This window comes from Vollenhovia emeryi, unplaced genomic scaffold, assembly GCF_000949405.1.
Source record: "Vollenhovia emeryi isolate VEMERY1.0 unplaced genomic scaffold, V.emery_V1.0 DF939138.1, whole genome shotgun sequence".
Classification (NCBI taxonomy): domain Eukaryota; kingdom Metazoa; phylum Arthropoda; class Insecta; order Hymenoptera; family Formicidae; genus Vollenhovia; species Vollenhovia emeryi.
In genome coordinates this window covers 1,203,016-1,226,664 of record NW_011967228.1, presented here as the reverse complement: position 1 = coordinate 1,226,664, position 23,649 = coordinate 1,203,016, and the positions used below count along the sequence as shown (strand labels likewise).

At 46.8% G+C, this 23,649-nt stretch overlaps 1 protein-coding gene across 1 annotated transcript in view; it reads right to left on the bottom strand.

Annotated features, from left to right (window-relative positions):
* The window catches only part of LOC105567421 (zinc finger and SCAN domain-containing protein 26-like), a 209,362-nt gene extending 192,517 nt beyond the window's left edge, over positions 1 to 16,845 (bottom strand). Inside the window, exons 1-3 of the mRNA XM_012022284.1 lie at positions 16,688 to 16,845; positions 11,208 to 11,283; positions 10,993 to 11,164 (exon numbers count right to left, since the gene is read on the bottom strand). Coding sequence (XP_011877674.1) covers positions 10,993 to 11,164; positions 11,208 to 11,283; positions 16,688 to 16,845 — 406 coding nt within the window. The remainder of the gene's footprint in view (positions 1 to 10,992; positions 11,165 to 11,207; positions 11,284 to 16,687) is intronic.
* Positions 16,846 to 23,649: the final 6,804 nt, after the last annotated feature.

The window sequence follows — 23,649 nt, the reverse complement described above, 5'->3', positions numbered from 1 at the left end:
CGGCGGGAAAAAGAAACGATCAATCGTTCCGCGTCAGAAGGATGATCTCCACGATCGATCACAGATCAATTTGAAACTTGGACGTTCGCGCAGTTTCCGCGCGAGAAAACTACGCGAGACATCTTGCCGTTTCAGTTGAACAATATTTACGCGGGCTGCAAACGCAAACTTCTATAGACAAATGGCACATTAAACGTTATAATACTGAAACCGAGAGAAAAAAAGGACACGCGGCATGAATAATTCGGAGTAATCAGGCGTTAAAATGGCACTTGCATTTGCAACGCCAAGTCGATAGAGAACGTGAACAAAGAAATGTAGACTAGATAAGAGAATGCTGCTTTGAAATGAGCAGCCCCAGTTTTTACGATAAATATGCAAGTAAAACCTAATTGATTATGAAAGCGTGGATAACCGTACGACATATGCTGAAATTGTTCAGAGAAAAGAACCGAAACGCGTGGTAAATTATTTTGACAAATTCCGCATTGCCGGCTCGTCCGTTCATCGTCACCTCGTGCTTTCGTGTCGGACATGTGGACGATGCGTAGCGGCAATGAGCACGTTTCAATTTTGCTAATCAACCGTGATGAGACTTTCTAGATCCGGGGGCACGTCAAGGATACTGACACTTCGCGGGCCGCATTATCCCATCAGCGGCATTAAGCTCTCTATCCGACGGCCTAATTTAACCGAAATTCGACCGTCCGATCAGCCATAATTTTTTCGAAAGTGTGCCGCCGCAATCGATAGTGTTTCACCTGGCGCGTCGTCCACGGACAATTAACGCCACGACAAAAAAAAGATGCGTACACGTCGCAGACAGAGTTATTAGTTCTGCGCGCGCTGAAAGTTAGCGTAAAGCGTACGAGCTGTATATCCCGTCGAGAGAAAGAGAAGGGAAAGATAAAATTCTCGTCTGCGCCTTCCGAGGAATCACAACGCAACGAAAACAGAGTCGATATTGAACTATACCTTTCGCGGTATCGGAATATTCAGACAGTGATGTCATTACGTATTCACGATAAGAGCACAGTCTCGGTCGCTTGCATATTTACTTTCTGAGTCAAAGTCTTCGACGTCGACTGATCCGTAAATTTGCCATTTTTTTTATTAACGACGCCTGTTATTCGTATTCCATGACTCGAAGGTTATCGCCGAACATTTTTATCGCTAAAAACGATCGTATTTAATTTTGAACTTTTTGCTCGATTGAAGAACAAGTTCAATGCACATATTACGGTGACGATAAAATTCTGAAGAATCCGAATCTAGAAGACTCTTATCCGACAAGAAAATGTTAAACGTATATCTCCTTTTACTCATCTTCTGACCAATGTTTTAACATGACAAATTTATATTCGCATGATTGTTACTAGAAGCTCAAACTTGTATCATTTATTTCGTACAGACTTGTCCCCAAGGATGTCAGACGAGTCCAACACAATGAGATTATTCTTTCTCCAATCAGATCTCTCTAAATGCCTTACACAACTTGTCGGGCATAGGCACTTACAAAGGAGGAGCAGTTCGGGCACGAAGAAGCAACGGCATCGAGCGACTGTTTACACCGTGACGAGGACGAAAAGATGGCGCAATGTAATGCCGGCGTTACATAAAAGCGTAAACGGGTTTAAAGATTTCCCTCGCGCCGGCTCTCGAAGTCGAATCGAGAATTTGCTCTGCCATCGTTCGATCAAGTCCATTTCACCGCGCCTCTCCCGAGCCCTCTCGTCCTCGCCGAGGCTCCCCTTTTTCCCCCGAAGATCGATCGATTACATATTATAGGCGGAGCTGACAAACTGGGCGCTGGCATTGTACGGTCCATAACGAATATTAATTGAAATAGACCAACTAATGAGAGGTCGGCGACGCGCGTAATTGGTTTAATTACTGTTACGCTTCTGCCGTCGGCGATAAAGCGAAAATAAGCGAGGCACGTAATTGTTATTTTTAGATTGTGACAAACTGACAGATGGTTACATAAAATAGTTCGCATGTCTGCACGCTGTAAAATAAATGATGTACACGAAAAAGTTTTGTCTTCTAATAAATGCGATATTATAATAGCTATTGGATAATAATTTATGTTTCATTTCCCTCCAGGTCGCTAACACACACAAAATTTATTTCCATCCCGAATCTTATTCCTCGACAGAAAACAAACGATTTAATTAATAGCTTCGTCTGCGTGTCTAATTTTGCAGCTTAAAACGCGCTCTTGAAAATTATGATAAACGTTAACCAATAAAGCAATAACTGTGCGGCACAGCGCATTTTGTAAACATTTTAATATTTCACGCGCGTTTTACACGGACGGAATTAACGAAAAGTACCTCCCTTGGCGCAGAAACGTGCGTACGCGCATGTTTACGCGTGTATGCAGGTCCTGTCGTGGTATCCGTGCGTGCAGGTATTCATATGGAACGCGCACACAAGAGCGAGAACATCTAAGATCCTATCGCCCAATGCTCCGAGCGCGATATGACCACCGCCTATCGCTACTGGTCTTACTACCAGTCCGACTACCATTCTCGATCATCGTTTTACATTCAACGGGGATTTATCTCGATCGTCGTCGATAGCTAAACCGCGCGCGCACCTGTCTTGTACCCCAGGTGATTACCGAGGCTAAAATAATAATCTCTAACATCCGCAGCTCCGCCGCCGGCTTCTATATAATTTACGATATAAAAAGAAGTAATATGCAAATTTATACGTCGTTGCGTAAATCATTCTAATTCCAAGCGTATGGGAGAGAACGAAGTAATCTATCTATCTCTCTCTCTCTCACCTCGCCCAAAGCGTAAATTATTACTTACACTTTCGTCCGCGTTATTAACGCGTTATCGATCTTGCGATTAACTTGTTACAATTTCCGTTTCTGGCGTTCCTAAATAACGCGACACGCTGGACCATAACACTCGTACGTCACCATGAATTACCCATGACGTCCAGCGACACGGCACGGCTGTCCCCGTTCCCTGTAATAGCGGCCCGATCGTTTTATCATTCAACTAGGATTTATCTCGGACAGCGAAACACGCCTCTAACTTGCACCCGGTTTCTGATAAGAATAATTTATTACGGATAACGTCTGTGTATGTACGCGACCAGTTTGTCGCTCCTCGGACCGGCATGCGCGCGATTGGCTCGCCCGTAATACGTCTTCTCGTTTATCTTCCAATCAGTCGCGAAAGGCTGCATCATTATTATCCGAATAAGCGGGTGTCGCTCGCACGTGGGCGTCTAACGACGCCGTTATTCGCGTACATACATAGACAGTTAATCCGCGTAATCGAATAACGCTTAATCTCGGCGTGTCGTTAATTATAGTGTTTATCGCGAGAGTGCAGCCTCGGCAAATATCAACCAGATCGTAATCAGGAGCGATAGTCGTATCGTAGTCTCGGGGAAAATTACGCGTCTCGCATCTGCATCCCGGACAAAAAAAAGAAAGATTCCGCTCGTTGCTCTCGGTGTCGTAAATTGATTCGCGCGTTATCGCGCGTGTTACCTCAATTATCTCGATTTTCTCCATCGAGTGCTGAGCCTCGCGCCTGCAAACATGCTCCTTGCGTCTAGAAATACTCTGTTTCATATGAACAAATCAAGACGCTTAAAACGATTGCCAACAAAGCACGACTGTGCTACGTGTAATGTACAGTTTGTCGACTCGCACAAATTCTTTCACCATAGAGGAAAGTCCTCTATTATGAGACAGGAGTCTAATATGAGAGAGGTGTTCAACGTCCAAATTCAACCACGCGATCTAACGATCAATTTTTCACTGAACAGGTTTCACCCCGGGAGCAATAAATTCACGATGAAACCAATAGACGATGCCCATTAATTTAGAAAAAAAAACCCTGCTATCTCATATCAAGAGCCTATCTCATAATAGGGGACTCTCCTCTATCTATTGGCTGCAAATTGGAATGTTTCTGGACGCCAGAGTGCACAGTGCAGATCGGGCTTTAGAATAAACAAGTTAACATATGCACCGTGGAAATGTCTCGCTTATTTAAATCGTCGATCGACATTACGGAACCGGAGTGAAGTGTTTCTCGAGTGAAAATGCTCAGGTGTTCACGCGTAAAATGCGTGATGAAACGCAGGGCTGACATTACACCTGACGTACGATCGCGCGGCACGTCGGACGCAAAAGCGCGATCATTCTGGGGCAACAGGATGACGCGCCGATCGAACGGTCTCTTTCCTTCGATCGTCCCCCCCTCCCCCCTTTCAGCAACCGTCGCCGAACATTTCTCGCTTTAAGAAACAAAAAGATTACGCCGGACCGTTAATACAGTTACGTATTATCTAGATTGCTACCCGTCGGCTTCCGCCGACCGGCCAAGAAACAGCATGAGTAATTAATCAAAGACAATCAAACTCTGGGAGCGTCGACTTAAGCCGACTCCCAACGGGACGGGCCCCGCTATCCGTCATCTCGCCTCCGTTTAAAACCGGGAAAGAAACGGTGATGGGCCGCGCGCGCGTTGCAATTGCCGTAGGCTCACCCGGATGTGAATCGCACGGAAAGCTCCGCCGCGGTGACTTTCCCCGCGAAAACGCGGGATCCGCGGGCTTTTCAACGACCGGGATTAACGCCCACCTGTTATATTCGCGCGGCGACCGTCGCACGACATTGTACGGCGCTTGAATGCCAGGCTCGTTCGCCCACAGATTGTCTAATTATTCACCGACGCGGACAAATGAAGACCCCCGACGTTGTCGTCGCACGACAGTTTTGTGCCAACACAATTACAACATTGTAAAACTCGACTCGTAACTGTGCACAGAGAGAAAGGTCTCTTTGGATCTTAGTATTCCTGTTTATTTCATCGACATTTGTTTCATCGAAACAATATATGCTTATGCGAAACATTATTTGTTTGAATAAAAATTTATCTAATATTACCTGGGCATTTTTAATAATACAGCAAATCTTTTGCGAAAAATACGTTTGAACCTGGACCTCCCTACACTCTAGGCGGGAGTCTCACCAATTCGACCACCGAGGACCATTCCAGATATCAAATTTGTTTGGATACAACCAAATTTATTAAAGCCAAAGAGATCGTAGCGGATTTACGACGACGAATATCTTAATTTTTCGAGTCTCCGCGCGCACGAGAATCGAAACGAGAGAAATACAGAATCGCACGGCGAAGTGGCGCGACAATAAATTAACGTGGTCGATTGTACAGCTTCAAATTAATTGGTCAAACGCGGTAATTTTTGAGAGGCTCGAGGAAAGCGACAACCAGATGACGGACAGCGCGCGCGCTATTAATTAGCACTGACGGACGTGCCAACATTTCTGATCTTGACGGGGAGCAATAATATTATTTGCACGGTGAAATTGATCGACGCGATCGCCAGCTGTCCGACTTTGTTCGGAGTCGCGAAATACGCTGTCGAACACCGATCGGATTTGGCACCGGCGGCGGTGCGCGCGGCCGGGACCCGTGTTCGCGGCGCGTATATGGCGTTCACGCACGATCGGAATTTTCCGATAGCCACGGCCGGGAGCGGCGAGCTATGACCGCGGAGGGACGCGAGCTGCAGGAAGTCGGAGGAAAGAGGGCCGCGGGGGCAACGTGGACGCGGTTACCGACGATCCCCCGACGTCCGCTCTGCGTTACATCGCCGCGGGAGATCGCCGGCGGAGTTTACAGGGAAACAATGGGCCGTCGATGCCCATCCGAATGGATGTATCATCGACCATTGACCAGCATCTCGGCCGCCGCGTCGCCGTGCGCTCGCGAACGACACCGGGAATCGCCTCCTCTATCTCGGCGGGGAATGTCACGTGCCGCGCGGATACACCGCCACGAGCTCGGGAGAGGCCTCCCGTTTTTACGCATCGCGACGTAAAGTGGGTTCCGGGCCCAGCGCGACGGCGACGCCGGCTTCCCCGCGTTCACCCAGAAAAAGGATTTATTTAGGTTAAACAAACGTGATTCGCTGAAATCCCGTTTCTTCTACTAAATTTTTATTTACTTCTATCAAAACACTTGCTGGATTTTGAAGAAATAGACATGAATTCTCTTAGGGCCAGTTTCGCAAACGTCGGTTAACTGTTAACCAGAGTTCAGTCAACTCCCTATCTTATCCAAGAAGAGATAGAGAATCAATTAACCTTCGGCCAGCAGTTAACGTTTGTGAAACTCGCCCTTGGAGATTCCAGTCTCGATCAATTGAGGCAAAGAAATCATTTCGTCGAAATTAAATAAAAGTCTAGTCAAAATTCAAAGAAAATTTATTTGACCCGAAAGAAACTTCTTTCCTGGGTGTATAACGACCCGGGGCGTTACCGAATCTTTCACGCGCGTCCGACGTTTTCGTACAAAAAGTGGGTAATTGATTTTTTTTCTCGCGACAGGCGGGGCACTTATAATAAAATATATTAGATTTGTGATAAAAACGGGGGCCATTAATTGCCCCGGACGACTCCGAAAGAAAGTGCGTCTCGGCCGAGAGATCATTTCACAGATTTGCGTGCTAGGAGTGCCGAACTCCTCCGTGCAATCTCGTTTCCCCGCGTCCGTTATTAATGTACGAGAGAGTATCGAGCGTGTCTCGGAGATATCCCGCGCGCACGGGTGCTTTCACGCCGGTTGCTTTTTTTTTTCATAAGTCCCGCAATCGAATTTACGTAATCCGCGCGAGCGTGCGCGCTTCACAAAACGTACGTCAGTTTATTTCCCTCCCGCGGAACGCACAACCCATTAGGCGGGAGAGGATTAACGCGCGGCCGACCGGCTTTCCAACGGCGTAAATCAACGGAATCCGGGAAGACGATTTCGCGGGGTATCGGTCACGACCACAGACTTCTAAATACTACTCAGGGTTGGGAAAGTTACTTCATGAAAGTATCTTGTTACAGTTACAGCTATTACGAAACGCTACTTTTTGAGTAACCTGTACAGTTACCGAGGGGGAAACCGCTGAGGGCATTGTGGTGTACAGATTTGCGGCATTGCTGGGCATTACTAGGCACTTTTTGGGCATTAGGCCTTGCTGAGGCATTAAAAAGATAAAATAAGATAATAAGATAAAGTAATGCCCACTGGACATTAGTGGGCATTGGTGTACAAGATTTTGGTCAGCGACTTCCCCCTCGGCAGTTACTGTCTTGCGATGAAAATTAATGTATCGAATCTCGGAAACAGCAGGGAATGGGACGTATGTTCGTATGAACATTTTCGCTTAAAATGACCGATACTATCACCTCCCAGAATATTGACCTTTCCTCCTGGGACACCCTGTATAGAAGTCTGCGGTCACGGAGGGCAAAGCGCGATACCAGGAGGCCCCAGATGCGTAAACGCGCGATAAAAGTATATTCCCTACCGAGCTACACGCGCCGACGGTTAACCACGCTGATCGGCACACGGCGACGCAGGCCTGCAGGCGAGGACTACGGGTTGCGACCCCAATCGTATTCGGATTCTACCTTGCGCAGGTGTGCGTGATCATTAATCCAGAAATGGAAGTGAACGTCGAGAACTACGGACACTAGCCGCTAGTCGCGCGGCGCCGCGTCGCGTTTCTTTCCCGTTCGCCGCGTCGTTTTCGCCACGTCGATCGCTTCTTTCCTCAAAGGATCCTTTTTTTATACACCCGATAAAAAAGAGGCGGGGCGCGCACGTTACCTGCGCGAGCGAGTTCGCGGTTTGAACTATTAAGCTCGGGCGAGCTGAAACGCGCGAACGCCGAAGCGAGGTTTTTTTTTGTCCTCTCCTGCCCGCGGTTCGCCTTCTTGTCGAGGCGATTACAGCGTTTTAAGACTATTTCAGCGGGCTCCTCTCCGTTTTTTTCTCTTCTTCCTTCGCTCGCGCTGCAGCTCCCCGCACGCAGCCGCCAACGAGACTACATACCGCTACAGGTTGGATTTTTAATTGGGGAATCGCCGGTGAACGCATCGGCCTTGAGATCTCAAGGCGAATCGAACGTCTGTCTACGCACTTTGGGTTATTATTTCGTATCGCGTAATTACGTTCGGGTGCGATTCAGGGTGATTTCTCGCTAAGGTTCACGGCCGATCGTTCTCTTCACTTCCCGCGCAGAATATCCGAACACGTGTTTTTTTTCTTTTCGCAGATATACTTTGTTAAAATTGAGACTTGGGATAATTTGACGAAAGAAAATACTTAATTTCTAACATAAAAAGTAGACGCTCTTCCAAAAACTGGAGGTGACAATTGCATAATTAGAAATGATAATTGAAATGATAAGACAACTAGACAGAACTTTGTAACTCAGCATAATGTGAGAAATGTCAGTGATCCTAAAAAACACCTTAATTTCAATTTCCGTTACGCAAGATCTAGCATCTTAATTTGGTTAAACGTAGTTTTTCTGTTCTTCAGACATTTGTAAGTACCTTTGTAAGTTCGTTACCTCAAGAGGACCAGTATTACAGGCCAAAACGTTGTGATTTATTATAATAAAGAATTGCGAGTGAAGTCGTTTCCGCACTTATTCAAATAAAAAGTTAGGTGGAAAATAAGTAAATTATTGCGCACATAATTTCACCTCATTCGTCACAATTCTTTAATTTTCACTTCGCATTTCAGCTTCTTATATAAAAATCTTGTCGATACACTCCAACCTTGTAAACAACTTTACTTTTCTGTTTGAACTTTATTACTTGCGAGCGAGTGAAAGTGCGATATTTTCACAGGACGATTTCTGCATCCCGTATAAGAAGGTAATCGATATATAGCGTGTAGTCGGTTTCGATGACAGGCGTAAAGGAAAGCATCACCCGAGTCGAAATTTTGACCCTATGTTGAACCTATAATTCTATCATACAGTAGGACCTAAGACAGTAAAAGAGGTCGAACTGCAAGTACAAAATTTACTCCTACTTTCAAACTGACAGTGTCGAAAATTTCTAACGTGAAAAAATATTTACCACGGCAAATTTACAATCTGAATTTTACCTATTCCGAGAGAAATTTCGCAACAACAACGAACACATTTAACTCACATTACGTCGCTATTTAATGACGCGAGATGCCGTTTAAGCTCCACTAATTCCAAGCACGATCCAACGTTTCGAGGGATAATGAAACCCGCGTCGCGCGAACGAACGTTCTAACGCTCGGGACAAATTCGTAATTTATTCGCCGGTATTAGCGACTGCTACCACGCGCAGTGGTGAGAACAAGGCATTATCTACAGGTCGCTCCTTAAACGTACGCGCATGCTGATACGTGGCGTACGAGCTGCCTGTTGCGCGCCTGGATTTTCCATAGAATAGGTCGATCGACGGTGGGCTCGTCCGCGCGCTGTGCGGTATGCAGAAAAAGATTCCACATAATTAACCCATAAAGCAGCGCAATCGCCGGGGATCTCTCTATGGTTTATCCATAAGCGAGAGCGCGGCGAGGCCACCACTCCGCGGCGTTTTCTGCACGCGTGCTGCACATGCACCTGTGCAGTGCCGGCGCGCCGCACCTGTGCGCGGCTACGTAAAGGCGAAATTATACGGTTCGTTTCCGACCCCGAGCGTTTCTAGCTTCGGGCTGAAGAGCGAGGAACGGATCCGGCTCATCTAGATCCAGCCGGTTTGGGACTCTCGAGAAACACGGTTCGCAGAATATCAGATATTTGAACGATGGTCGAAAAATTTCTAAGAAATTTTTCAGAGTTCCGAGTAGTTCTGCTTGGAGTTCTAGGCAGTTCCCGACGAGTTTTAACGGAAAGTCTTATGGCGCACAGCGCTTAAGTGACTCAATTCAGAGATACGCGTCATTTTTTACTAGTTTCTCAAATGTCATTTAAAGTGTGTAACTTTTTATATTTGTGGTTAAAAATTTTTTTAGTCAGCGAGAACTCTTCGAAATAAACGTAATAACGATATAAATCACTTGTCAGAACTATTGTATCTGAAAATAAAATTTTCAAAGATTTTTATTATTTTTTTAATTAACCGAAAAAATTTTTTATGTATCAGGAACTCTAGATAATCGCAAAATAAAGCTATTAGACCATTCAGAACTATTCGATCTCAAATTTCGATAAGAAGTTGGCATCCGATTTTTGAAATTTTAATTTCTGATCGTTAATCAGCAGAACTCTTTTTATAAAGTATTGGGAACTCTTAAACTCTTCAAAAAGAAGCAGGAACTCCAGTCAGAACTACAAAATTTTAAAGTTGGTGTGCAAAGTTAACACATGCCAGGAGTTAACGGTCTCCTGGTCTCGTGTCTTCTTGGCTGAGAGAAATCGATGGGCTCCACGAAATTGCCGTGGATCGGAGTGCGTAGTCCAATTTCTAACGATAAGCGGAAGCTAGTTTTGTATTCGCGCCGCGTGCTCGTTGAAAGTAAATCGTGCAAACGCGGCTTAAGCCAGACAACGGGCGTGTGCGTGTCCACGCGCGCATACGCGTGCACAGTCGGGCGAAGCGACAAGCTGATGGGTAGTTTCGCTCGCGTGCGGTTCATAACGTAGAATTCCGCTGTCTCGCGGACGGTCCGTGGAATTTTTAACGCGTCCCTTACGCGCGCCTTCGCACGCGGAAATGAATCGTCAACGTTAATCAGAAAATATCGGATACGTTCCGCCGGGAGCGGACCGCGATCGGGTAGGAAGTGAGTAGGAAGCGACTCGAGCGACACCAAAATCCCTCTATCATTCTGGCACGGGCATCGCGGAATCTTGACGGGACCGGCGATCAGGCGGTGAAACCGACTCCGGGCTCGTCAAAGAACAGGAATTTCATCGCCTACGATCGCTCTGACGCATCCTACACATATCGCGGAAACGGGCGATCGCGGCGGCGCGTAGCCGCGAACACGAGGTCTGAGTCGTCCGTGCGAGCGCCCGCAAAGGTCCGTGAACAAGTGCAAATGCATTCTTTCGAGCTGTGCCCGCGGGCGCCTGTACCGCGGATCGTGTTACTGTCGCAAGATTCGATTTAAATTCCAGCCGTGTACGTTGGCCGGCCGCACATAAATTCAGTCTACTCACCGGTTGATACGCAGAGCGGCGGCGGCGGCGGCGTGGGCGTCGTCGAGGGCGACGGTACTCTTCTTGCGACGGCGTTAATTATCGCCGCCGGACTGTACCGTGGCACCTGCAACACCACGGGAGTTTTCACGGACAGGTCCACTGGTTCCAGCTGCACCGGCGGTCCCGCCGCCTGCAACAGAAGGAAACGCGCCCGTCAGTGGCCGGTTAACTACCATTAACAGAAGCGTTTCTACCCACTGGGCGTAGCACTCGAGATCTATCAGGTGCCTCTCAGGTGTGCAGGAATGTCTGCGAGCCGCAAAAAGAGAAATTTGCTTTCGTGAAATGTGAAAGAGCAGCGCGTCGCCGAGTTAATAAACGTTTCATTGAAATGAAACTTACGTGTGTCCCGTGTCGTTTCAATTATTTACCTTAACTAAACTCACTAGCGCAGTACGAGGAAATCTCATAAATTGGTGGGGGAAGAAGGCGCCAATGCGCGCCAAACGCAGGTGATCGTGCGAAAGTGTCCAATATGGAAGTTTTTATCAAATTTGTAATTTAATCAAACGTTTTGACCCATTTTCGGGTCATCCTCAGCGAGACCGAATAGAGACGGCTCCCAATAATCTAATAAACTTTACGAATAACGCGATAACGTGAATAGTTTATTCATCAAACTATTGTGCAACGCGAAGGCATTGTGTGCGAATAATTTTCGAATGCCAGACCGTAGGAGTTCCCCGCGAAGTTGTTATAATATTTGATGTAAAGGTGTGTACCGCAACGCGCGATTGCGTGCGCGGGGTCAACGGAGATCTCAAAGGATCTCCGGCGCGACTCGTGTTCGCGTAGGTGTCCCTCTCTTCCTTCCAGATATTGAGAAAAGGTGCCAGGCAATCTCGAGACTTTATATTACACCGTTCCGAGTTAATTCACGTGTATTCCGAGGCGTTGCGGCGCTGGTGTAAATGAATATTAGTATAATGCGCCGTTTACACAACGTGGCAATTTTGCGGATGTACCCCGCGCCAGCTGCGGAGGGGCGAGGGGGAGGGGAGGGACTCGATCTGACGAGACTCAGATGCCGCAATTTCACCCACGCAACATCGCCGATTGTCGTAGCCGAGATTGTCGAGTTAATGCCCTCCCCCCCCCCCCCATGACCCGTAAATAATAATTTTTCGAAAGCCGCGATATCGATCGGCGAAACGAACGGACAAAGGGTCCAAAGCCTCTGTACGTGACTTACTCAGCAACGGTTTCAATAGCCGATGCTGATAGCAGGCCAAAGTGCTTAAGCGCAATTAGCATAACTAGCGTCGGTAGTGACGTGGACTAATCACGACCAGTTCCCACGAGAGATTCGACTCGGCCTGAGCCTGTCGGCCGCTTGTATACCCCGCGCTATCTAATTTCCCTGTGACACACCTCCGATCGTCTAATGACCGACGGAATTAATAGTCAATCACGCGAAGGAACCAATTCTCATAGATCGCAATCAAATTGGACGCGAACGTCATTGGTATCGAAAACGAGACGATCGAGCAGAAACGGCGCCTTCGACTGTTATTAAATAACTGTCGATGGAGCGCGGATGTGCAATGCGGCGCCGTGGAAGAAAACGTCATCGACAGGACTTGCGTCAATTTGTATGCGGTATTTATTAAAGATTAAATCTAAATTAATACACGACGCCTAATTCAATATATTTGTGCAAAATAAATTGCATAAAATATCATAGAAAATAAATAAAAATCAAGAGCGGTATACAAATTGATCTCTCTCGAAATCTCATAAAATATAAATGAAGAAGACACAAAGTAATGAGGATAAAGTAAAAAAAGGCAAGGAAGAAAAAGTAGGTAACCAATTGCATCGATTGCATAAAACCGTTAGCAAAAAGCGTTATGTTTGTTCAGCTTCCCTGTCGCGAAAAATAACGCAATTATTGCATACAATGCAGTTCTCCCTCCCCCCCCCCAGCTGTCACCAACAATAACTAAATATTCGTCCTGCAACGTGATGCAACGCGACGCCTAATTGTATCAAAAGAGGATCGTTTTGTAGCGGCCGTGATCGATCGCTGCGTCCACGTCGATATCGGATTTCCGAAACAATCGTGCAGAAGATCGGATTTACAGCACGGCGGCCGGTTTCGCGGGCGCGATTGTTTCCCCGACAACAACCTCTCGATGAAACGTGGGAATGCTCGTGCACACATCGACAATGAAAAGCTCCGGCCTCTCTTCTGTCCGCGCCGTATACCCGTCATAGGATCAAACAAATGGTTCGTGTCGTGAAACACGATACGACGCTAATAGCGCAACTTCGACCGGCCGGCGGTTACACTGGCGGTGAGTGTAACTGTAACACCACGGCGCGATTAACAAATTACACGTAACACATCCGCGCGCGCGCGCAAAACGACTCTCCGCTGCGCTACCCGCAATAATTTATAACGGAGTTTACCGCCGTGCTTTTAGCAGAGCTATTCAAATCACTGTAAAGCTGTGCAACCAATGAGAAAATATTGGAGAACGGAAGGCTTTGCAATCCATTCTCGCGGAAGCGTATTGCAAAATTGGAATACAAAGCAAATATTGTGTAACAATAATTGGGCTTTTTAGTCGACATTAACCGGCCAGTGTTTTAATACAGAAAATTTATTGCGAAAAATATTACCTCAGCCAAGGCTCGAACCTGGACTTTCCTTCTTTCTAGGTGGACGTCTCACCAATTCCACCACTGAGGTATGTGGTAATATTTGTCGCAATGGTACCACGTTAGAGAGTATGAATCAGAGAATCGAATGATGCGGTATTACAATTAAACGTGAAAACGCAATGTTAACAATTATTATTAACAATTAATTTAATATTATAAATAGACCATATTGGGAGCGCGCTTCAAAAAATGGCTACTCGAAATGATGAGACTTGTGGGATAGAATAATGTACAACTAAAAAAAAAACTTTAACATGATTTCACTCAAAGTTTAGCCGAATCAACTAACGAGAAAATTTTTTTAATAGCTAACGTTTCTCTCTCGCTCTTCCTCGTATATTTTTCGTGTATCGCGTATTTTGTAGTTAAAAGATCAAACGCGTGTGAAGACATTCCAAAGTTTCCGGGCGTGATCCTCGGTTGCGCGTTTAAATGTCTTAATATTACGAAACGCCGCCGGCGAGCAGCGCTTAACGAAATGTATCGCGTTGCAAATGGCGAAATAAAATGTACGCCCGGCAGCAAATACGCAGCGCATATCGGTCGCTTCATCTTCTCACGAGCGAGGCGCGCACCGAAATCGCGAATTCTGTCGATTCCGACGAGGCAGGTACTCGGCACGCGAAACACGGTTTCGCCCCGTCCCATCGCGCGGAGTTCTGGTTTCTGGAAAGCGCGATACGTGCGCTTGTTATTCATGAGCCGCGAGATGAGCGGCGACGTGGAGCGTACTTTTCGGGCGGGCAGTAAAAGCCCGCGGCTTACGGCTATGCGTGTCACGCAGGCTGGAAACGCACGAAGCGGCGGCGGCCCCGGTCGCCTTTACGACACGGCGACTCTAATTAAATCTAATATACGCACGCGGCAATAATCCGTCGTAAATCGCGACGTCCGTCGGGCAATAAATAATTATAAACTAATAAACTTTAACGAGAGGGAATGCGCGGCCGGCTGTCGCTCGGCGCGGAAGGGCAGAGCCCGGACGTGGCCCGTCGAGGCGAGGAGCGAAAAAGGACCAAGCGAACGCGATCGGCAGGCCCCCCGATGGATGAAATCAAACGACGCATTAAATCGTCGATGACTAATGAAAGACCGGGTAAACTGTTCTTAATGATTCCAGTCTGCGCACCGCGAGAGACGTACGTACGGTTTATACATACGCACGCGCGTTTACGTCTAAATACGCACACACGTGCGTAATATGGACGGACTCGTACCTATGTATTACGAATGTTCTCACAGTAGCGGCCGGTAATGAGAGTGTAACGTTCATCAATCACTCGTTGGGCAATCCGCGAGACCAGGCGAGTCCCGGCGGAATTAATTTAATTACTACAAATGTTTCGGAATAAAAGTGGCCCGCGATCGACGACCGCGCGGCATCGCGATGCACTGGTCCTCTAGTTTCGTATCGACGCTTTCGCGGAATTTTCCGGCGAGGGCAGTAAATGGCACAGGAGGCGAAAAAAAAGACGGAATAATGGAGAGAAAGAGAGAGGCGGAAGAGATTGGATAATGACATAAAAATGATAATGCTCGGATCGTAAAGGAATCCGTTCGATCGAGCGTGCTTAGGGAAATGCGGCATTTAGCCAATCAGACAAGATTTATACGTCACGTTAAGAAAAAGACTGTCCAATTCGTTCCTGAATCACTGCTCTTTGGATTTCTACGATCGTGTTATATTTTCAGTAATAACCGATTAGTCAACGTCCACCGGCGTCCACAGCTTTTCCACACACACTTCCGCCTCTTATCACTCTCGTTCCTTTTGGCAAATTATCCCGCACTCTCCGTTTCGTCGCACCTTGTCGGACGTGTCTTTCAACGAATCAGATCAACGACGACGTTAATCTCTTTCCGGTGCGTGCACGCTCTCGCGCCCCATTAGATCGGAGTAATAAATTCCTGGCGGACAGCGACGTTAATTACGTCGTTTCTGTAACGCGCAGTGGCGCAGCTTATGCATCAAAGTATGACGTTACGAAAGGATTATTCTAAATGCTAGCGTTTTCCTTGCCCGAGGTGGTGCCTCGAATCCCTCGCGCCTCCTCGCGGGATCGCGGAGTATGTACACACGGGCAGTCCGCGGCTGTGTCTTTGAAATTATCGGCAAGATCTACCGTGACCGAAGTAACTGCGGCGTTATTACCGAGATAGGCCCATTACGTATTATACACGGTTTCTTTTTATTGCGAGCGGCGCGGCGCGCCCCTCGCGCGCGTGAGATTAGGTCAATGTAGACATTATCCGGGGATTGGGTGTTTATAGGGCGATTTTTTAATCGGGGGATCATTCCGCGCCGCCACGCCGCGACGCCGTTTTTGTTCGTTCCGTTTTCCGCGCGTCACGCATCGCGCGATTTTGCGGCTCGCCGAAGAAACGACAATTAGCCCGTTACGCTTGTATCGAGCCGAGCCGCGAACGAACCGCGCGATTTTGCGCCCAGTAAACCCGCGAACGCAACATCCCGAGCGATTCGTGCGTCGGTAGATGAGAGCTGGCGGTCCACTTGATACCACGAATGCTTCGAAGCATTCTTCTCCTTCCTTTCAGAGAAAGAAGAAGAAGAACGCCTCGAAGCATCTGCAGCGTCGAATGGACCGAAGTCCGACGAAACGTTTAAAATCCAGGAGGTGTATACCGTAACGTCTCGATGTTTCATCTCTCGTCTTCGAATAAGACATCATTTTTTTTACAAGAAAGTCATTTCTTCGCCGTCTCCGCGCCCGAAGTCCGTCAACGCGAATTCGGAGCTGGACCTCTCGGCTGTTCTCAACCGCGTATACGCGCGGTTCTCATATATCACAAGATGAATATGTGTCTCTCGCGGAACAGTCTTCCCGGCCAGTTTATTATCGTCTCGCGATTGCGCGCGGATAAATCCACTCTCCGCTCCGTACGCCCGGCGGCTAATCGGAGGCTGGCCAAATTAACCGGCCGCGCGCACCGGGTACACCGACCTTTGGCGAGCGCGACATTATACCTGTTTACTCGTGGACAATCTCTACCGAAAGGTAGAGCGTCCCCTTTCACGTGTGCCCATATATTTTTCGCTTTATTCACGTCCCCATATACTTTTTGCCCGCGTCCGAGCTCCAACGAGCTTCCGCGTAGTTGCGACGGTAACAACAATTTCGTCATTCACGATTATCGCGTGCACACGATGGGGAGAAAAAGGGATCGCTCCGCGTAACGAGATGTGCGCGCGGCTCGCCAAATTACCGCTCTAATTAAGAAGCTGCAATGCGAACTCCATAATTCTGACGACTCGCGCCCACCTGTCCCCGACGAGAATACCGAAACCGTCAATCGGCCGGAAGACGATGGGATTTCGACAGCTTAATTTGGCGGCGGAGGAGGACGGGGAATGGTTTATGATAGCAAAAGAGACCGGGGACCTTTATTTGGCAACGGCCGACCTCGTTAGTCGCGAATACGAACGGACTGAATAAGCGGAAAAAGAGAAAATCACCCGTGGAGTAGCGTTAATTAGAGACACTGCGACTTAAGATTTCCATCACGATCGAATCGTTCACAATACTTCTGTTCGGATCGCTTCCCGCTACCCGTTGTCGTCTCGGCCGAGCGTGTAGTGCGTTGTCTCCCATCTCGTTTTTAATTTGCTCTCGATCTCCCTCGTCTTGTTTCTACGCGATAACATTTCAGGAAATCAGGAATCCGACGTCAGATGTAATCGAATTCAATTGGCACGACCGTGTAATCTTCTATGGTGGTCGTCGATCACACGGTGGACTCGCCTTAACGGCACGATGCTTTTTTTCATACTGGATTGCTTACGACAGCCATTCGGGATTTAAGCCAACGGCATACGATACTATTTTTCCTACTGGATTGCTTACGAGTGCCAATAAGGATGCAGAGTTTTATATCAGGTGACATAAAGCTAAGTCCTGATTGATTCTCGTAAGCAATCCAGTTGGAAAAATATCCTTCATTTTAGAGTGCACATCATGTTACAATAATAGTATAATTAATTCACTCTCTGTTGGTCCTTTGATCTTTTCGGTCCCGATCACGTGCACTGAGCAAAATATCCGATTAAATATAATCGGATAACCCAATTACATAATAACAAGCGGATATATCCGATTTAATTGTAGATCCGATGAAAAATATGATCGGTTTTTCGATCAAATGTCATTGGTAACTGCATTTCATCGGATAAATTTAATCGGCTAAAGCGGCGTATGTGTGTGTACGTGCTATGATACACTACCACACATACGACTTTTCTCTCATTAGCTGGACCAATGTCGGAAGCGCAGAAGGGATCGACGCAAGACGAAATGACAGAGTGAGCATAGAGGAAAGTCACCTATTACGAGATAAACTCCTAATACGAGATAGAAGGGATTTTTCTAAATTAATAGGCATCATCTATTGGTTTCATCATAAACTTATTGCCCTTGGAGTGAAATCTGTTTAGCGGAAAATTCATTGTTAGATCGTGCAATTGTTGTGAATAAAGATTTGTGATCAAACTTTCATGTTGAAAACCTGCTATCTCATAATAGAGAACTTCCCTCTACTAGTTGTACTATGTTACAATCGGATTGACCCAAACAGTGGATGTATTATCTCGCGTGGCCAAAGTTATCTCTTGTTCAGGCTCTGTGTCCCTTCTTTTATTACTTAAAGCTTACCTATGTTTGAAAATATTCACTTTCCGAGCAATGAACTTGGCAACGTCTATTTTAAATTATTTCTACGTATTCGCCAAATTGTTAGGAGATACAATGCGTATTTGTTACGGCACATATTTCAGCCGTAGTAAAAACGCAAATTCGAACAGTCATTCCATTCGAACAAAAAGATGCCGCGGTAAAATGCCCCGTGCCTCGCGAAAGTCTCAAGAACGATAATAAACGGTCTAGAGTGCAAATTATCGTACCGTTTAATCACTCGAAATTACCCGAAAAGCGAGAACGTAACGAGCGCTCCTCGCGAGGACGCATCTGCCGCTCGCGTTTCTCGCATCTACGAATGCTCTCGCCGGCGAAAAGAATTCCGCGCACGTTTCACGGTGCGAGACACGCCCCGTGACATCATCGCGGTCCGTTGATGCCGAGTCCCATAAAGGCGAAGTGCAGCGGTAAGAAGAAGCGCAGCGAGAAGGAGGCGTGGGGCCGGACGAGGAAAGAAAGACGGACGAAGGGGAGCCGAGAGCGCTCGAGCGCATCAGTCGCGGGAAAGAATTCCGGACGATGTTACAGCTGATGCGAATTAAGCCGCGGCGGATTTATCATGCAGCAGCGGACACTCCCTGTTGTCTCTTCGACTTTGCGCCTCTGCCTACCAGGGACGGACCTACCGGTTTACCAGCGGACCGGCTCCGCAAAAATAAAAGCCCCAGAAAATCCGTAATCATAATACGAGACTTGTACAAGGTAAAAAAAAGTCTTTGCGGAGTTTTGTTAACAGACAAAATAAAGGAATTAGTTTTTATCGCGAAAGTTTTATCCGATAATTAATTAAATCTTCCGAAACTTTAGATTAATACCGTAATATTAGGAGCCTCACGGCAAATTACTAAAAAAAATATTACGCTTGTTTATTAAACGTTTACTTTGCGTTGCTCCTTTGCACCGCTCGCTTGTAAAAATGTCTCCGAAAAGACCACGCTCTTTGAAATACACGGCGAATTTAATTCTCGTGCCGTACACGCACCAAGCTAAAATATTGTGCAAAATTGTTGAAAAAAACTATTAAGCCCACGGTGATCTAATAATAATAAAGTAATAAAATATTGATTTTGCTACAAACTACGACGGGAGTAGTGGCCTTCTCTTTCGATCCGTCAGTAACTGCAATCTTCTTCCTCGACACCTCTTCGTTACTTTCCTTCCAGCTACTGCCCTTTCTCCTTTCGTGTCGCCACTCACGGAATTCGCGGGCTTATCGCGCCCCTCGTAAAGATGTCATTGATTATACGCGTCGTTCGCGCGCTGAGATATTACGCGTAGTGCGCGAATATAGCGTGCAATAAACATGCCTTCGGACGTTCGTGCGCGCGCGATGCGCCGCAACGCAATTACGCCACGAATATTGGTGAAAGTCGTAACGTGGAAGAAAACTTACGGCTAGGTGTCCGATCAATTGCGCGTCTGCTTGGTAAAGAAATAAAAAAATTGTAACAAAACGCTAAAACGACAGCATTCATTTGACAATAACGCATCAACGTGTCGTGCACCGAGATTGTGCCATTTTACTCATCGATGACTTTTTCGCGAACGATTTCTATGGCAAATAAATTGAAATATAAATGCGAGTGTCATTAAAAGGATACCCATAAAGTTTACAAAGATTGGCGCGCGGCATATACGACAATTAAACAAGTTTAATATAGGCAATAACGTAAGAAATGATTAGTCTTAATCCCATTTAATTAACAACAAACTTACTCGGTGATTTACTAGCGGGCACCGGCGATAATGTTGGATTATACTTAATCGTTTATGAGCCGAGATCGGATTGTGTGTCGATGCTTCTTACGTAACAAGATACTTTTGATACAGTGTGTCTATAGCCTCTGGATGTCATAAATTGAAATTCATTGTGATTTATGTTGAACTTGAAACAAACTTCTGCAGTAACGGGGTCGAATTATTATCCGGCGTCGTGCTTCGATGATTTATAATTCGAAAATTGCGTATCCCCGAAACGTAGTCGTCGCAATTTATCGCGGTTAACGATCGCGAAGGACGCGCGAGAGCACACTGCACGGTTTCGAAGTCGATAAATAATAATCGAATGAACGGGGCGCGCCGCATTCTTTTTTCCTCCGCGGAGCCCCCGCCACGCTCTGGATCTCGGGGTCCGCGCGGTTTTTCGCGCGGGGCGCGTCGCGCCGACGTATCCTCGCGCGCACATTGCGCACGCTCGACGCGCATCTTGACGCTCAAAGATGTCATTGATTAAACGAGCAGGAAGCGCCGAACGAAATATTTCTACGCGAGTTCTCACCCACACGCGCGGGCAACGCATTATGACGCGCGGACGTATGAATAGGCATGGGCTCTCTTGGACTCTCTTTCTCGAGTGAGATGCGCCTGGGCGTGCACACGAGCTCTTTCATACGCCAAAAGCCCTCTTGGCATACCAGATACGTCTACGAGAAGAGAGAGAGACGCGACAAGAAAAGCGTGTGGCAGGCGTCGTAAAGGAATACGGTAACGACGGAGCGTCAATTCTTTCGAAATCAATGAAATTAAGCTCCTAATGTTTCACGTTTGCGGGAACAATGGTGATCCAGAACTTGGTCCAGGTTCTAGTTTCGAGAAATGTGTAGCCAATCGACGTGCAGCTATTCCATAAAAGCCGGAACTAGAACTAGGATCGAGTTCTAGCATCGTGGTTTTATTACCATTGTTCTGCAACGTCAAACATTAGGAGTTTAATTTCATAGATTTCGAAAGGATTCACGCTCCGTCGTTACCGTATTCCTTATTTTCTTTACCAGTGTGGGTCGTTAAAATTGGATATTATAATAATTATTATGTAGATTCAGAACAGAAATGTAATAAAGCGAAGAACAAGTCGACATAATTAATGTCTACAGCAATGTAGACAAATGTAAGACGTACCGCGGTCAATCGTACAGAGCTCGCGTACCCGCGCCCGAGGTGGTGGCTTTTACGGAAATGAGTCACGCACAGGGGGCACCTCATAAGCATAATGTGTCTCGCGCACGAGAGGGAATCGTCGATACGCTCGCGAAAGGATTCAGCTACCGGAGTTGACGAGATTTCTCCCCGCGGTGGCACACCAGTTAATCCGCTGTCAGACAGCGGACTTCATTACTCGCCGACTAATTATTGGTTCATTAACGGTACACCGGTGGTATTGATGTTAACGGGCGTCTCCGTGAAAATATCACCGCCCTTTAATCGCGGCCAGTTCGGTCGGGAGCGGAGAGAAATAAAGCGCCGCGTGTCGTCCTCCATTATAGCCCTGTAGCCTTCTCGCCCCCGGTGCCCACCTCCTTTCTCGCTCGCCTCCGGTTCGCGATCAAGCGGAAAAAAAAACCGGTTCCGCGTCATTATCGTTTCAGAAACTTAGCGCGCCGGATTCGACACGGCGAAACAGCGCGGCGCGTCGATAGGCGATACCTGCCGCCCGATTTTCGATCATTATTCCGCTTGTCCGGGACGTCGTCTACGCTCTATGTAACGCTGAATGATCCTCCCACCGACGGGTTTACATAATGCCACTTTGACGCTACATCGGAAGCAATTAAGATTTCATCGCGTCACATACTTTGACGTGTGGCACCATCAGAACGTATTCTTCTCCGTGAAATCATCCATCTTTTTTAATCCCGGAGCGTCTAGCGTTTTCGATGATATCGTTGACCGCGGCTGATGTATTATTATTCAACAATTTATTTTGTAAAGCTGTCAGTAGTGGTTAAAAAAAACACTGCAAAAGTATCCAAGGTATTAGACTGACTTTCGGTCTTGGTTAATTAAATAAAACAACACGTGCTTATAAAGAAATTAATTGAATCGCAGCAATGACTTGTCAAATAATGTAATAATCGTATAGCAAAATGAAGGCTGACAATGGAGTTATCCTGCTCCTTTAAAGAAGTAACTTAATTTCTTCACGCCTATATAAGTAATTCACTAAGTGAGTGCCATCGCGCGAAACAAATTTTGTATACCTCGACATTCTAGTTTATTTTGAACTTATTGTTCGAGCACCGAGTTGTTTTCCCAATTAACGATTGCACGGTGTCGGCGCGTTCTGCGCTGTAATTCCCGACGAACGAAGGCAGTCAGGTTCCCGACTGACGATAATTATATCGTAACTCAGGAACGCCTAATACCCATATATCCGCGACTACCGCGGCGCGTTTTATTCGAGCAATTAATCAGGAACTTATACGTCCTGTTATTAATCGTAACATCAATAGCCGGCGGACGTAACCGCGTTGTTGTTGGTGCTTAACGAGATCATTGTTCCCGTCGGTATCGACGATTAACTCTCGCGAAGCGATTTGTAATTCGAGCTACAAGGTGTTTTATTTCGTTTCTGTTGTGCGTTCGCGATTATTCGCGTGCTGTAATGAACTTCGATTATGTTGACGTACCGGTAATGAAACGCATTAATTATAATTACGCTTATGCTCGCCAGATGTAAGAGCATTGTTGTAGAAAATTATCAATGTTGTATATTGATTACGACATGAATTCTGCAATTATGCGTAATTAAATGGTAAATTGCAGCTGTTTCATTCCGCCGCGGAAAGGAATTACGCGTCTGCGTGACTCGGCGCGTTCCTTTTCCTCCAATCGCGCTCCGCGCAAAATTAATTTTTAGCAGTCATGACAAGTTTCGGAAGGCCTCCGTCGGAGGGTTTGATGCATCGCGCTCGAGACGAAGAAAAAAAAAGGAAGGAGATAATAGCGGAATGCGTTTGATTAGATTCGATTATGTTTCGACTGGCAACGTGCTGCTTTCATTTCGACCCTCCGTCTCTTTTTTTACGAAATCATCCAGCAGCGCCAGTGTATTCGCGATAGCGTCGTAAATCTGCTATCCACCACTATTTATTACGAAACGAGCCTCGTTTCTCAACTCGCAAGTGCATTAAGAGCCTTTTATTAAATAAGTAACAATGAGCGCATTATCGATCAAGCCTCGGACGATGCGGCGCGGTAATGCCCGATCAATTTTTCACTCCCTCGCGCACAGATTTTATCTTTTTCTTTATTTCGCACATTACTCCGGACAGACAAAAGTCGTATCTCGCGAGTGTCGCGGTAACCGCTCCATCATCCCGTGTTCTCCGGGGGACATAATACGTCACGCTATTACGACGCTACATGCGACAGGGAGCAGCGACTTCCCGATCGCTCCCCAAAGCCGTCGGGCGAGAGCCCATCTGATGGATTTCCAATTCCGGCTTGATTTATCGGCGTG